Below are 16,263 nucleotides of genomic sequence, written 5' to 3'. Positions count from 1 at the left end.
AGAAGTTCAAAGGCAGGAAACAAAAAGGAAACTGGCATCTTTCTTTTCCCAAAAGGAAAAGGCAGCCTCCGCTGGGAGCTAGGGAGAAAGCGCCCTTAGAGTCTCCTGAGAGTCTGCTCTGTCTTTGTACCCAGACCCATCTCCCTCTTGCTGAAGTGCTCCCCAGGGCACCCTAGAGTGTTTCCTCTTCAGGCCTCCTAGTCCTGAGGTGAGTGAACTCAGCCTGGGTTCAGACCCATTGGCCACCTCAAGCCCCAAGGCTTTCTCCCAGGGATGGGGTCAGTCTGAGAGGATGAAGCCCCATATTCCAGGCCCTGAGATACTCCATTCCTGGGACCCCACTTTCCAAAAGGTCCTGGCCATTCACCTTGGCTTTCTAAACCTGGCTTCTGATGGAGTTAAATCCTAAGTCAAGCTCCGCATCCCCTCAGGGGCCTAGTGACTAGCCCCTTTCCTGAGTGGGGTGGGTGATAGTGCTGGGGGGGCAGACATTTGGCAGTAAAAGGTGAACAGGGAGAGGAATGTCACACCAGGACCCAATACTCAAGTTTCCACAGTCATTTTCCTTGTGCCCTGTCGCCTGTATACATGTTGTGACATACGCGGTGAGTGAGAACTGAGGAACAGGCCAGCACTCCCGTTACAAACAGAGCCACCAGATACTTCTTAACACAGGGAGGCAGAGGAGATTTAATGGGAGGGTGCCTGGCTTTCTCAGCTGAGATCTCTAGACTCTGGTGGGCCAAACTACCTCAGACCATCTCCCTAATGCTTTTCAAGTATTGCAAGAAATTAAAAAGACCATTCCCAATACCTTTTCTGCCCCCTCCAACACCCCAAAGGAAATCAGCTAATGGCAAAAAAAAAAAAGCATTAAAATAAAATAGGTTATAGTTCCTTTATTTACAAGTCTTTTGAATACCATCCCTGTATGAAGCGTACATTCAATTATTCCTAGCAGTGAGTGAGTTTAACCATGGAACACTGTAAACAGATAGCGCCTTTAAATATTTTCTTCATCATCTTTCTCCCCCCCCCTACATTGCATTTTTTAAAATTCACTTTGGTTCCTGCAGGGAAATATATATATATATAATATAATATTTATCTTTTAAAATAATTCCAAATCACTCCTGAGCTCTTGGAAGGTCACCAGAAGCTTCCAAGCTCAGTTCTGGGGTGGTGAAGAACAGAGTACGGAGTGGGAACCGAGTGTTTGGAGGAATTGGGTCCCTCATAGATGGGGACCGCTGGCCAGGCCCGCTGCTCCGTTGAGCAAATCCAAGCTTGAATTAAGTGTGGAGTAGACTTTGCCAAGCTGCTGCACTCCACAGGCATTTCCTGCAGAGATCTCGGGGCCAGTAGCCTGGGTGCAGCTTCTCAGGGTTTTTGATGTCTTCCACCTCAGGGAACGGTCTGCTGCTCTGCAACCAGGCTTTAGGCTCGAGTGGCAGGCCTGGACGAAGACCCTCATCGGTAGGAAAAACTAGGTGGGCCACAGAAGGCAATTGCTGGAAGCTCAGGCCTGGGACAATGCGTAAGTGACCGGAGCGGTGGAGAGCCACTAATGCCACCTGGAATAGATCTTTTTTTTCCTTTAATGATCAGCAGCCCTCTCCCACCTCACAGGCACCTCTTAGTCAGTCATCTTTCACATTGGTTTTGGAAAGCAGCCCCAATCCAGACATCTAGGAATCCACCCCCTTCCTTCTGCTCCTGTCCTCAAGCTGAATTGGGTTTGGAGATCTTGACACAGGGGTCCTGGGGGTGGGCAGGCTCCATGTGGAGGGTCCTGGGCAGGGGTCACTCTCCAGGGGGCCTGGCAAGGAGCCCAGTCCCTGCTGGAGACCACACCCAGCCCGAAGCTCCGCAATCTCCAAGAGTGAACCACCAGAGGTCCCAAACCATTCATTTTAGTTGATGTACAACTCTCTGAATCCAACTGTTGTTAGAAATCTTAACCACAGATCCCCAGGAGAGTACCAAGCTGCCTCCTTCAGGGCTGTCTCCGTGTAGTCTCCCCTCTCTTGCACATCTCCTTTCTTCAAAAGTCACTGCGTGCCTTGACCTTGTCAAGGACAAAATCTGCATATGATCTCAAGTGTCTGAAGCCCCCCACCCAATTCCAGCTGGCTGGAGACTTAGAGGAGTGGGTTAGCTGAGTAGTACTGTAAACGGTCCCTATTAATTTTTTTTTCCTTCATTCTCCTGTTCTGAAACCAGATTTTGACTTGACGGTCGGTGAGGTTGAGCATGCGAGACAGCTGCAGGCGCTTCTCTTTGTTGATGTACACACTGAAGAAGAACTCCCGCTCCAGCTCCCGGATCTGGTACTTGGTGTAGGGGCAGCGCTTTTTTCGGGTTCGTTGGCCACCTGTGGAGGGAGAAGGAGGCAGGGAATAAGCCAGGTGTGGTGGCTGCAATCCATCTCAGAGTCCCAAGTAGAGGAAAAGGGCTGGCCCCAGGGACTGGAGGCCCTACCCAAGCCCCATCAGGGTCTCCCCCAAGGTCCCTGACTTCAGGCTCCTACTGCTGGCTGGGGACAGGCTGCAGACGGAGGCTCCGTCCCAGATAAAAGCCAGCTCCCTAGATAGGCCCCCAGGGAAGCTGCTTACTCTGCCCCAGAGCAGAAAGGAGGGCTCCTCACTGCAACAGGAGAATTTGTGCTGCGGAAACCGCTTTCAAAGCAGCTGAGTGGGGGTTGCCGGCTGCCTTCAGCCCAGCCAGACTAAACAAACAGACGACCTCGGACATTTCACCTTCCAGCACCTGGGCGGCTGGCTGGGTCCTGAGGCAGTAAAGGTGGCCCCAGCCCCAGTCTTTCCCGGCTGTGGCGGGACTCGGCCCTCCTTAACTTCTGGGGCAGCTGCCGTGTCTTTGTCAGCCTGAGTCCTGGACACCAGCTCCTGCCTCTCCAGCCAGCGTCCTGGCTTCTGCGAGGTGGGGAGGAGACAGCAGAAGCCCCCTACCCTGGGCCTTCCCTGAGCACCAAGGCCACACAGCCATCCTGGTTCCCTGGCAGGACCGGGGTGCTGTTTTACATAGGAAGAGGGGTTTCCCAAAGCTGTGAGTAGGCTCAACTTGCTCCCCTTTCCATAAAATTCCACAAGAAGTAAAGAAAAAAAAAAAACCCGCTTTTGACAGATTGAATAACAATTGTAACATGCAGTCGGACAGAAGGCAGCACATAATTGCCACCGCGCCGGAGGAAAATGGCTTCCTTTGGACAAAAAGGCCAACTTTGGGTTAATTTGTTTCTTTTAATATATTGCTCGAGCTAAGCGGGCTATTTTATCTGTTAAACACGCTTCTAGCGCCATCGTTAAACAGCGATGCCTTTGAATCCCGGCCGGGACTGGAGTCCCGGCGCAACACATGGCTTTTATAAAAATCTCCGGATTACCTCGCTATCAAAGGCTCCCGAGCCCTTGCTGGGGGAATTTACAGGCGCCCACCTCCGGCTCCCCAGCCCCGAGCTGGCCCCGACCGGGGTCGAGCTGCCGGGCTTGGGAGCTGAGAAGGGAAAAAAAGGGGGAAAAGTTTTTTTTGGTTTTTTTTTTTTTTTTGGTTTTTTTTTTTTTGCAGGCATGCCTTGGCCGGTGGGTATTTCACGGCCAATTTCAGCACTCGCCACGTGATCCCGCCTTTTATAACAAAGTTTTGTTGGGGGAAACCTAAAGGCCCTTCATAAACCTTATATGCTTATAAAACAGCATATAAAAATTTAACAGCGGTGCTGTGCTAGATTTCCAACTCCCCTTTCATAAAGCGCAGGGCGCTGCTTTTATACGTACTGGAGCCGCCGGCCTTGTCCTCAGTGTGGCCGGAAGACGACTCGGGGCTGCTGCTGCTCTCGGGGCGCCGCCGCCGCTCCTTTTCCTCCGCCGCCGCCGCCGCCTCCCGGCAGCCGCCGGCGCCGCTGTCCGAACTTGAAGTTGCCGGCGTGCCCGTGGCCGCTGCCGCCGCCGCCGCCGCCGCCGCTGCCGCGGAGGTCGCCGCGGCCGCCGGGGGCCCCTTCTCGGCGCTCTTGTCCCCGGGGTAGTCGGAGGAGGCGAGGTTTTCCGGGGTGCCGTAGGCCGTCTCGAAAAACTGGTCGAAAGCCTGTGGCAGGACGCCGTTTCTGCCCACGGTGCTATAGAAATTGGACGAGACGGCGGGGGTGGGGTGGTGGTAGACGTTGGCCGAACTCTTGGCCAGCACGTCGCCAGGCACGCCGGCCGCGCTGGGCGCCTGCAGGCAGTCTCTGTGCACGAGCTCCTCCGCGGAGTAGCAGTGGGCCAGATTGCCGCGGGGGTGCCATTTAGTGGCGGGCTCAATGGCGTACTCTCTGAAGGTCACTTCGCGCACGGGTTGGACCTGGGGCAGGTTGGAAGAGTAGGAGTATGTCATTGGGCGCGAAGACGGGGTCTGGGGCAGAAAAGAAGGGAGGCTGGAGAAATCTGGACCCGAGACGTAGTAAGTACAACTTGGCAAATACATGTTAGAGGAGCAGGGACCACGCTCATCAAAATCCATCATTGGGCTACCTTGGGCTCTCCGCAGTAGCTGAGCTTAACATGATTCTCCACTGCAGCTGCCTCTTTGAAGCGGATCCGTGAAGTAGAAATTTGGAGACGTAAGCTGACGTGGAAATCTATCCCCATCCTTAGCAGGGAGGTGCTGGTCATGTGACCCGATGTTGAAATTGACAAGCTGCGAGCTAGTCCGGGCCTTTTTTTTTCCCCCTTTCCTTTTTTTTTTTTTTTTTTCTTCCCTCCCTCCCCGGCTTCCTTTCTTTGTAGCCACCTCAGGGGAAGCAACAGATCGTCACTCCGTGTTCTCACCGAAAGCACGTAATCGCCGGTGTAACTCATGTTGGCTGGGGGGGCCTCCCGGAGCGCGGCTAGACTGGGTGCTACCCCATGCCAATTGCTTGTGCTCAGCTGCACGGTCCTGGCCCTCGAGGGCGCCGAGGGCGGTGAGAGAGCTCAACTCCTGCCACCCACCACTCCCCGGGTGAGGGATGCCACAGGCTGGGGGTGGCTAGGTGGGAGACAGTCGCTGCGTGACCAGTGCGTGGTCTTGGAATCTATTCGCCTGGAGGCTCGCGTTCGCACCTCCTTCTTCGCTGTCCCCTCCCTCCACGGGCTTGCTCTGGGAACCACCTCTGCCTCCGACCCTGGCCGGACCCCCTTCGGGGCCAGGGTTCGCAGCCGTGGATGTGCCTGCCTCGTGGCTTGCTCGATTTGCACGGTGACTTGATTACACGCTCGCATTCATGGTCACTTCCGAAGCGCTTTAGTGCCTTCCGTCCCTAAACCGCCAACAACCAGGGCGGCTTCCCCCGCGGTTTGTCAGGGATCCGCAGGTCCCGGAAGGGCCTTCGTCTTACCCGGGATCCACCTCCCCTCCATTCTCCCCGCCAGCCTCCTCACCCCACGCCCTGCCCTTGGAGAAATCCCCTCCTCCCCGCTGCCTGCTGGGGTTCGGAGTGACTCCTCAGAGCCAGAGGCGCGGGGGCTGAGCCGCTGCGCACTGGTCCGCTCGCCCGCCCGCCCGGTCTCCTGGAGCTGAGGACTCGGAAAACCATGCAGTTGAGGCGAGGCTTTGGCTGCTTTAGAGGCGCTTCTCCTGGGTATGCTGCGCCTTCTGGGGGCCCACAGTGGAGCTCCAGGGCTGTGGAGAGACTAGGGGCAGTGGGGAGAGGGCGAGGGCTAGGGAGCCGTGGTTCAGAAAGGGGTAACACGTCTCCTTTCCTTTGCAAAGCTTGAGAGCTAGGGATGTGCAGGGCAGAAACTCAGAATTCTCGGTGCCTTTCCTGATACTATCCCAAAGAAGGAACACAATGCCAAAGGAAAGAGACATGCTTCTGAAACTCCCAGCACCTTGAGTGAAAAGAAGGCTTTGAAAATGTTGGATTTGAGCTAAAGATGGAGACAGAGGCCACAGCAGCTAGTATGTTTAGCTTACTAGGGAAGAGGTGGGGTGGGGGGAACCTGATATGGTGAAAAATGTTTGTCATCCTACAGGACTAAATGAACAATGTTTAGGAGAAGGAGAAGAGGAGGGCATACAGACGGCAGGCAAGGCCAGGAGCTGGGAGGGGCCCAGCTCTGAGGCCTCCCCACATCTATCCTCTTGGAAGGACCTGGATATCGCTGAAGGAAAGTTGAAAAATGAAAAAGGATAACATTTTCCCTTTCCCCATCCAGGAAATAGCCGAAGGTATTTATACATCTTGGGGAGATTTAGAGTATAAACTCTAATATCTTTGGTATTTAAGTGTCAACATCGATTTATTTATTTATTGCCGAGCTGACTGTAACTGACTCAATAACAAATCTAATCATGTATTGCACTGGGAAAGAAATATTCTTATTATGCATTTTTTCCAAATGATGGCCCACCATTGTATTTGAATACATGCTGTAAATATCAGTAATATCAAGTAATTACTCTGTAGTGGAGTAAACTAATTTATTAGTATTAATGTTTATGTGGCTCCTAACCCCCTCCTTTACAAGGGTTGCATATCACAAATCAAACTACTCAGACACATTGGTTTAATGAACTCTTTATTCAGGATTTGCTGCAAGAACTTTCATGCCCCTTAAATCCCTGAGAGCTGAATTTGAAATTATTTGTGCATCTTCAGTTTGACTCATTTGTCCACTGTGGCTTGTGCAGAGGGCAGTATCAGTGTGAGTAAGAAGGTCTGGTGGGAAGGAAGGTTGTTTGGGAAGGGTAGCTTGAGACCTCCTAAAGCTGGAAATCACAGTTTCAGGATTGCCCTGCAGTGAAAAAACTTCTATTTCCAGCGGTGACCAACATGGCAAAATATTTATTTCTCCACAGCCTCTCTTTCTTGAAGACAGAATATAAAAAGGAGAAGGAGAGGTTTGTGAACAGCAGTATTTAAGTCATTCCCTGGCTGATGTTGGCTCTCTCAAACTCCCTCCCAGCAGCCCACCCAGTCCCCGCCACCCCGACCCTCGAACAAAAGGAACGCTTGAGGGGTTTCAGTGACTTTGCCATAACAAAGGCGCCACCATCGCAGGGCTTGCCCCGCCCCTGGGTGAAGGCAAACAAATTCTTGCACTTGTATTAGGGCTTTTAGGACTATAATTGAACCCGGGGGCGTCTAGGAGAACCGAAAACAGTTCTAGACAGACCTGGGGTTTTATAGCAGTGTTGGCAGTCAACTTCAGCTTGTTCCTGAGCAGACCGGCTGCAGTGGCCCGCCAGCGGGGGACACCAGGCTACCTACCCTAGCCACACTCAACCCCTCTCCCAATTAGATAGGTTTTCCCCTTGGTGCCAGGGAGAGGGGTCACCGGAGAAAGGTCGGTATGGGGATGTGCGCTGTGCCGCATAACCAGTGCTTCCCATGTCCTTGAGAGCCAAGCTGAGAGGGTGCTGGCCAGTCTGGATCCCATGGGTGTCTGGAGCAGACAAAGGCAAATTCCCGAGGAAAGGCTGGGGCAGAGGAAGGCACTCTGGGAGCGGCTGGCAGGGCAATTCCGAAGGCTGTACCGAAGCGGGGTGCTGGAAGAGACTTGTAGCCTGGAAGGGGGCGAGTGGGGGCGCTGCCGTGAAGACGGATGAGGAAAAAGCCTTTTGATGCCAGAAGAAGGGAAAACGCCTGCAGCGGCGAATGCTTTTACTTCCTCAGCAGGGACAGGAGGGGGTGCTCAGATCCCCAATGCTGCGCACTGCTTCCAGCTTTGCCTGCTTCTGCCCCTCTTGCCTGGAATATACTGGCAGTGTGAATGTTTTGGGGGGTTATTTGCGGGTGGGAGCAGCTCTAAGGATCAGATCAAATCTTGGAAAGGCAGAAGAGGCAGAGCTGTGGGTCCTTGGTTTTGTCTTTGCTCTGATCCTAATTGACTCTTCCGCTTTGCAGGAGGCCCAACAGCCAAGCTGAGCCCACCCAGCTCAAGGGAAGACCCGATGGGGGCTAGGCCTGCCCTGGAAGGCCAAGTGCGAGTTGCATTTTTTGAAGAGTCCAAGACGGGCAAGGCTGTGACATTGGCCCTGAAGACTGGTCTTCCATGAGTTGTTCTTTCTCAGGAGCTCCACAGCGCAGGGCCATTCTCCAGAAAACAGTCTTCAATGTGTATTTCCTTTCATCGTCAACCCAGAGCCCCACGGCAGCTAATGCAAGAGGCCAAAAATGTTTGGGAGGAAGAAAAACAAAGGCAGGAAGTGGCGGCGGACTGACGGTGCGTGTGTGTCTGCGGAGAAGGGAGGGAGTCGTTTCAATCTCATCTTGTTTCTCCAAACTTCAGGGTCTAGGCAGCCCTCCGCAGGCTGGCCTGCGCTCCCTGCGCTGCTTTTGGAGATGGCCACCCGGAGAGGAAAAGGCTGGCGCCCGAGCCAGCCTTGTCAGGCGGAAACGACTAACTAGGCGATTTGCTCAGCAAAGCAGACCAAGCCTTTCTAAACTTCATTTGATTTGGCCCTAAAAGTTGGGGGTTGGGGATTCTGCAGCGCCTCCTGGACCTTCCTAGGCGGGCGGACTGAGTGCACCTTGGCGGAGACTCGTGAGCCCTGTGCTCCACATGCCTTCCCAGGCGGGATATCGGAATAAAGTGTGTCCAGGTGCTTCTGGCCAGCACTGCCGCCTTCCCTTCTTCTTGCAGCGGAGGGGTCTGGGCAGCAGCTGGAGGATGCCTGCTGGCGGTGCCCAGGCTGGATAGCCTTGGTATAGTCAGAGTGCACCGGGGCAGAGTGAGCCTTTCCCCCAGGGTTGTCCTGCAGTCATTTGCAGCATAGTTATTTGAGGGACATAAGCCGAAAGGACCATCACTTAATATGTAAGTTAAGACCCTCTCACACTGAGGGAGAATAGAGCTGTGGGCAGGTACTGCCTCTAGACTTTGGGGTTCCCAACCCCAACTGGCCCGACTGATAGGCTGCCCTCTGCTCTCCTTGGGGCTAGCTTGGACTCTGGCAGCGGCTTATTATCCCAGAATGTGAGAATCTGGAGTCCCCAGTGCCTGCACTTGCAGACCTTTGACTGCTCAGTGTGTGATCCCTAATGTGAATGCTAACACCAAGCTGCCCACTTACTCCATTCCCTCCCTAGCTGGCCAATTCCTCTCCCTGCATGGCTCCCGCTTGCCCTGCCTCTTTCCAGCGGAGTCTTCCCTTATGCAGCCTCCTGCCTCTTCTGATAACTCTCCCAGTAAGAGCAAGAGCTGAGGTGCCACTGGAGGGCACCCAGTATGCAAGCACAGAGAAAAGGGGCTGTTAGGTTCCCGATTCCCCAATTCAGGCCTCCACCAGGGGTCTGGACTGGATCTCTTACCTCCTTCTTCTGAATACTCCATGCCAAGGCCCTACCATGTTCTTTTTTTTTCCCCTCCCCACCTCCTGACCAATACTTCCTCCTTCTCTTCTTGGGATTCAGCTCCTGTGTTCTCGGCCTTGCCAATCCTGGATGGCAGCCAGCCTGGGAGGGGTTAGGCTCACCTGACAGCCAGAATTCACCCCCAAAGAACTATAGTTGTTTATCTGTGCTTATCACATAGGGCACCAATTTTTTTGCTTTTTCTTGCTGATCTGAGCCCCTACCTTCCTCCATCCCTAAATATCACTTGTTTCTAGAAAGCTACCCACAAGACCATTTAGACCCTGGTGCTCATACTGCACATAGGTGTGAGAGCCAGCTGGAGGACCCAGGTTAGATATGGCCATCAAGCCCTTCATGGGGTTAGAGGCCAGGTCTCCATTTGGGGGCTTTCTCCTTCTAACTGGGAGATGTCCTGGGGGTACATCTGTCCTCCACGATGAGCCTAGGAGATGGGTTGTCTGGGAAGCCCAGGAGATCTCCCAGTATTTGTTCTCAGGAAATGGTCTATTGGCAGATCATGGCCAACTTACCACATTTCCAAGCACTGTGTAGAGGTGGCACTGAAGCTTTGACGAATTATTTAGAGACACACTCCCCCAATCACTATGAGGTGGAGGCAGGGGTTAATTTCTCTCACCCTGACCCACCCACCAGCTCCTCTACCCTTCCCTAAAGCACAGGAACAGGTAATGCCTTGAATTTGACCTTATGGTTGGTTCTTCTCTGACTCATAGGTTCAATCTCCAAGGTCCCTAAGCATCTGAAGAAGTCCACATCCTTCTCCTGGCCACTGAGGGGTGGGGCATATGGCTCAGCTGAGAGTCTCAAACACCCAAGCAATCTAGTTGTTTAGTTTAGTGAATCCCAAAGTGATAGGAGAAAGAGGGTTACCTCCTTTGAGAAGAACTATTTTAATTTTTATTGTTGAGGACTCATCAAAGTTTTTTTTTTCCTCTACTGAGTGAGAACAGATGGGGGTGGGAAGCTAAAGGGCAAAGCGTCTGACCTCCATTCTCCCTGCAACTTCGGCCCAAACGGGTTTCTCCAACCAAATGTGTCCGTGATAAGGAGGACAAAAGAGGGCAGCCCAACCAGGCCAGCTTTGGTCCTCAGGGTCTTGGTCCCCACATCTGTGGTTCACAGGAAGCCCTTGTACCCCAAGCTTCAGTTGCCTCTTAGGGCAGTTCCCCAGGTTCCTCTGTTTTACTCAGCAGTTCACATTCCAGACTTGAGAAGAGCAAGCCCCTGCCCAGTCAAACCATGCCCTAGGAGTCTCCCCCAACATGCCCTTATAGTTCTGTGATGGTATATGTCCACAGACAATCCTTCCAGCTAGTGTCCTCTCAAGACCCTGTTCCACCCAGACAATCATAAGGATAAAACCCAGCATTTCCCTATTCTGTCGGAGGAAAAAAGACAATCATTTGCAGGGCCTTTTTTATTCACCTGGAGCAATAAGCTCAGTGGTAGATGTGGCTTAAGCAGGTTGGACCATCAGGCCTGATGCGGTGACCTGCTGCAAGCAGGGTATGGGCAGAGGGAAGGTGCTCCTACCACTACAGAGCACAGTGAGAGGGTTCTTGGGGCCCAGGAGTCAGGGATTTTTACCTTTGGCAGAATGCACTTCACTTCTTGGCCCAGATTTTAGGCAGGCGAAGAAGAGCATCAAAGTTCTCACCAAAAGCCTGCCATGCACGGAAGGGATTGGACCTGGACTCAGGTATCTCAAGAGAGGCTTCCAGCAGGCTCCTTACTACCGTATCCTATTCCATGCCTGGCTGGCCCTGCCGGGTCCCTTGTTTCTACCAGGGCCCAGAACTCGGATCTAGCCTCCTCTGCTTCCCGGAGCTTGCAGCCTTTGCCTCTCACCTGGGCTAGGCCTCCGCGGGCTCAGCTCTTCCAGGACTCTAAGGAACATAGCCTGGGCCACTCCTGGTTGCGGGGAAATCCTTTTCAATTCGGCTGGGGGCGAAGGAGTTGGTAACAAGGAAAAACTGTCTCGAGTCTTCAGGGTATCAGAACCCGCTGGCCAGTTATGTGTCCTGCGTCTTCCCGCAGCGACCAGCTCTGACCATGGAGACGGCCATGGCGCGGAGGACTTGACCTTTCTTTGCGCCGTAAGGGGAGGGCACTCTCTAAGCTGCCAGGAGGGAGATTCTGCTGTCTCCAATCTCTCACACCCAATAGCAGCCCGAACAACCCACGCATGCTGTGCCTGCTCACCCCCCATTCCCCCCTACATTTTGTGCAGTGTCCGCAGACCCACATCCAGAACAAAGCCTCCAGCAGTGGTCTCACCATCGCCTTTGCAAGCTCTTGTCCCTAAAGGCTCGGAGCTTAAGCCAAGCGTTCTATCCCCCCACCCCCACCCCGCCCTCTTCTCTCGCTTAACCCCAGCCACCCTCAGCCAGCGCCAGCGTGCAACTCTGGGTGGCAGCCTGGGCCCCTGCCCCTGCCAACTTCGCGTTCACCGGGTCCCGGTCTCGGGTTGCGGGCCGTGCAGGGCCTACAAGCGAGCTGAGCGTCGCCGAGGCGCGGGGCGCAGCGTGGCCGAGGCTGCTTTCCGGCCCAGGCGGAGACCCGGGGCTGCGCCGGGCGCCCATACTTGGCCGCCCGGGTCCACTACGTGGCCCTGTGTGCCTAGCTCGCTCTCCGCTCCCTCGGATCTCACCCCACCCGTCAGGCCGGGGCTCAGAAAGCGGAAGTATTTGGTAGAGAAAAACACGGTTTCTTTTCAGCTCGTCTCAGAACCCCTTTTAGAGAAAATGCTCCTGTCAAGTTTTATTTCCCGTTGCAAACCACCTTCCACGCTGCCAAGAATTAAGACTGGGAGAGATTAAATACCCGATTATTCTCTTGGGGAGGGAGGGGCGGGGCGGAGAAGGGGCACCCGCACAAAACATTCGTTTGACTCGGCTTGTCCTCATCAAATAACGCCTAGAGAGGCCGGCGAAGGCCCGCGCGGGCGGCGGTGACGTCAGCCTGCAGCTGCGGGGCGAGGCGCGGCGCGGGGGCCGGCCCGCCGGAGTTCGCCTGGAGCGGGCCTGGGGGTCCAGGGCCTTGACCTCGGCCTAACGTCCTGCTGCACGCCCCCTCCGGCCCACAAGCCATCCGAGCGAGGCCGGCTTTCTAAGGGTTTGAGCCTCCATTTTGAGGAGAGGGTTCACTCCGAAGCGCGGAGGATTTTGAACCTCCTCGGCCCCCGAGGGGCGCGACATCGGGAGGCTCCTCGGGTCCGCAGCAGCGCTTCTACCGAGCCTCCACGTCCCTGCACCTGGGAGAGGCCTCGCGCCGCCGCGCTACTGCACGCAAAGGTTTGCACATCTCCAAAGGGCCGTGGTAATGATTGCTGCCCGGTGGATCCAGCTCTTGGGCAGTGAGACCGGGCCAGGCAGAAATGAAATCAACTGTGGCAAAGCCTTGGCTGCTTCCACGGAGGAATTTTTCTGTGCCAGCGTCTTTTTTCTTCCCTTGAAAATCAAATTAAAAATAGCAAGCACCTTTCAGGCATTCGTCGGCACTGGGTAGAGGCGCTAGGATTGGAGCAGCTGATCAGAAAGTGGGTATTTTCGTGAAGAATCAAGCCGGCTGTTATTTACCCGGCAGCTTGGTGGATGAAAACTTAATTATTGTGTGCGTGTCCTAAAACCGAGGCATAAATCTACCCAGGCCTCTTCGATAACGTTACATCCTTGCTTATGAAAAATGGGATGTGAGCAACTCGCTGCACATTTCTCTGATTCTCCAGGTCTTGGGATGCTGACACGCATTCGATCAACTTTAAAGGAATGCGCATAAATCAGCAAGCCCCTAGCGTCTCCGCCATAGAAGTTCGCAAATCCGGAAGGGCGCCTCTGAACCCACCGGGTCTGGGGCTTAACAGTCCCGGACAGGCTCCATCTCAGCTCCAAAAGAAACTCGGAAATTCGCAGAAAGGAAGCGAGACGCTGCATCTTCACCAAACTCTCCAAACCCTCAGCAGGGAGTAATCTGCACATATATTATACGGTGAAATGTGTTACCCGCACACACATGTATCATACTCAGCTGAATTTCGCTGCCTCGTGAATTTTTAAGAAAATATCTCAATTAGGTTGAACTGTTAAAAAGAATAATTTTCTCCTCCCTTTCTCTCTTTAAAAATTTTACTATTTCCGTATTCAAAAAAAATTTAAATGGATGGCTTCAGTTCCATCAGGCATAAATAGTAGTGAAATGCAAAGTGGCATTTTACAATCATCCACTTAAAATACCTTAATAAATTTGACAGTATTAAGAGCAGATGGGAAATGTGGGGTTTTTTTTAAGTCCCATATTTACAGTTTTTAAAAAATAGTAACATGACAGGCCATTACAGGATTAAAAAATCATTGCTAATTTTACAGATGAAAACGGTGTCTAGTTGTTTCCATATAACAAATTCTTATTCTGAAAGTATGTCCCTTTTAGAAAAAAAAATACTTGAATCAGCTATTCAACAACACTATCCCACTGTCTGGCATTATTATTCCTATATGGTAGCTGATGTCCTCCTGGATGTATTTTTTTTCTAAAGCTTTAGACTAATTGCTATTTGGGTGTTTGCAAGCCATCATAAGCCATGCTTCACTTCAGATTATCTGGTAGATCCATGGGAATTTTAAGTAAGAAATAAGATTGACATTATCAACAACCATTTTAGAACAGGGGTAAAACCTCTGAAATATCTTGTCATTAGTTTCAAAAACAGAAGGGAGGAAAAAAAAAAAAAAGAAAGAAAGAAAACCACTACTTTACCCAGAGTTCCTGCAGTGGCGATGGCTTGTGAAAGGGGTGGTATTCCGGCTGCAGAGCTGCTGTTGGCCTCCTTCCTAGGCCTGAGGCTCAGAATATTTCTTACATCTAAAGAAAAATATCCCCCGTCAACAGAAGAGTCCCCTTTGGAGCTGTTCGTAAACACACAGTTTGATCCAGCTTTGAGGGGATTTTCCACCACTTTAAACATTTTGGGAGAAAGTTGTTACTTTGGCTTGATGGCAGCTCATTTAGAAACTGAGTGCTGTGGAACAAGATGTGGGGAGGTTGGGAAGCATCATTTTCATTTGTTTCCACAAGTGGAGTGAAAATCCTCAGGGCAGCAAAATTGATTGCACTTCACAAGACCATTCCATGTGTATGTTTCAAGACCATGCTGTTTTTGAGACAGCTTTAGAAATTCTGTCTATAACTCTCCATCTATAAAGGCGCTCTAAGTCTCCGGCGTGTAGAGGTTTCCGTCAGCCAGGTTTGTAACCAACCAATATTATTTTCCAAAAAATGATAAATATGGTTATTCGGTTCACAATTACTTTCCTCTAACAAAGATAAAATTAGTTCATTTCAAAATTCTGCATCGTAAGGCTCCTGGTTCCACCAACATTTCAATACATATGTGCATAGCATGTTTTTGACAAAAACACATCACCTTATGTGTATATTAAATATATAAACATACATATGTATTAGTTATGCCTCTAAACAGAGCACCTGATGTGTCATTAGGGGTCAATAAGTAGTAAATATGATAGTTCTTACTATTATAGTTTTGATGGTGGTTGTTAATAATAAATGTGTATATTTCTTTCATAAATCAAAGGCAGCTTAGAAAGCATCAGTATAAGATTGCACACCACCCAGGCGCAGCACTCGACTCTGAGCTATCCAGGGTAACTCTCCTTCTGCATCCATATTATGGTCATTTTGCAGATATGAGGTCTTTAAGCTTTCCATACTGACCTCTTAAGAGGTGAGTTTCTTTGAATTTCTAAAATGTAACTCTAGATCTCTAGAGTTAGCAAGGCATCTGACACTTTTTATTTGCCGTACAGATTCCTCTATAGCTCTAATTAGGATGGTAGACCACCTTGGAGGGTGAGGGCCAAGCAAGAATGGTTATTTAAGAACACCTCTTAGACTGTAACACAAATGTACAGCTTTAAAGTAGATCTGCAGGAGTCTGATGCAGAGCAAGCCACTAAGAATACAAATCAATCTTGGCCTTTAAAGCAAAGGAGCAAAACTTCATCATGTAAGGTACATGTTGTACCTTAACTCTCGGAATCACCTTAAATTACAACATCTTGGGTCATCAGTAATTAATGATACTGTATCTGTACAGATTCTACAAATATATATACAAGCACACACAAGCACTGATATGCAAATGTATACATGTATACACGCATATGATATATATTCACATATATACAGGCATGTGTATAACTTACATATATTCAAATTTGCTCCATCTGGAGACAAATGAGTACTAAATCTCTAAAACAAGGAGTTAAGGAGGTAAGACCTTTTGATTCCCTTGAAGCTGAAGAATTACAAGGAAGCTTGTCAACGCGAGGTGGCGCCCTTGATCTACTAATCCAGTCGAGGCCAATTCATGAGCTGTCAAAAGTCAAGGTCACAAATTGTCTTTTTTCATCAAGGTCAAGGTTTAAGGCCTTTCCTAGTCCTGTCATTTCAACAAATATCAAAACCTGCCCTCTCAGACACATGCAGACCCAACAGCAGATTTTAAAATACGACAGCCTGGGCATCGCTGATACTGAACAACTGGTTTTCATTTTCCACAGGGAGCCTGGGAATTTATACTATCTCTTCCTCCTTCCTTTTCTCTCCCTTTCAGAATATCTGATGCTTTAACCTTTTTGAAGCACTTATCTAAATTTTTAGGATTTTAGTTATGAGGGATTTCTCCCTTTGCTTAAAAAATTTGTAGCAAAAAAAGAAAAAAGCTGAATAGTAATAGAAAAGAATGGTCCTTAGTCTGTACAGGAAAAACCTGCTTCTTTTCTTTCTGTGCAGTGCACGTTTAGCATGGGAAAATAACGAGTATTTCCTTCAGATTTTAAAGGCAGTGACTATTTTATTAACATAATTAATACCACTATATCACTATC

General features: G+C 50.9%; 1 protein-coding gene and 1 long non-coding RNA gene across 4 annotated transcripts; one reads left to right on the top strand and one right to left on the bottom strand.

Annotated features, from left to right (window-relative positions):
- Positions 1-592: 592 nt before the first annotated feature.
- On the bottom strand, positions 593-4,559 carry HOXA11 (homeobox A11). The gene is made up of 2 exons (XM_074367316.1): positions 3,795-4,559; positions 593-2,374 (listed from the first exon to the last, which is right to left on the bottom strand). The coding sequence occupies exons 1-2, from the start codon at positions 4,516-4,518 to the stop codon at positions 2,142-2,144; spliced, it is 957 nt and encodes a 318-aa protein (XP_074223417.1). The 5' UTR covers positions 4,519-4,559; the 3' UTR covers positions 593-2,141.
- A 932-nt stretch (positions 4,560-5,491) lies between these two features.
- Positions 5,492-8,596, top strand: LOC105082093 (uncharacterized). Of its 3 annotated transcripts, none has more exons than XR_012508147.1 (3): positions 5,492-5,614; positions 5,746-6,876; positions 7,883-8,596. It is a non-coding gene; the product is annotated as an uncharacterized LOC105082093 (long non-coding RNA). The 3 variants fall into 3 exon arrangements; XR_006720781.2 differs by lacking the exon at positions 5,492-5,614 and having other exon boundaries at positions 5,800-5,934; positions 6,030-6,876; XR_012508146.1 differs by lacking the exon at positions 5,492-5,614 and having other exon boundaries at positions 5,804-5,934; positions 6,009-6,876.
- The last annotated feature ends 7,667 nt before the right edge of the window (positions 8,597-16,263 follow it).

This window comes from Camelus bactrianus, chromosome 7, assembly GCF_048773025.1.
Source record: "Camelus bactrianus isolate YW-2024 breed Bactrian camel chromosome 7, ASM4877302v1, whole genome shotgun sequence".
NCBI lineage: Eukaryota > Metazoa > Chordata > Mammalia > Artiodactyla > Camelidae > Camelus > Camelus bactrianus.
Note: the sequence above shows the minus strand (reverse complement) of the source record. Positions and strands in the feature narration are given on the sequence as shown.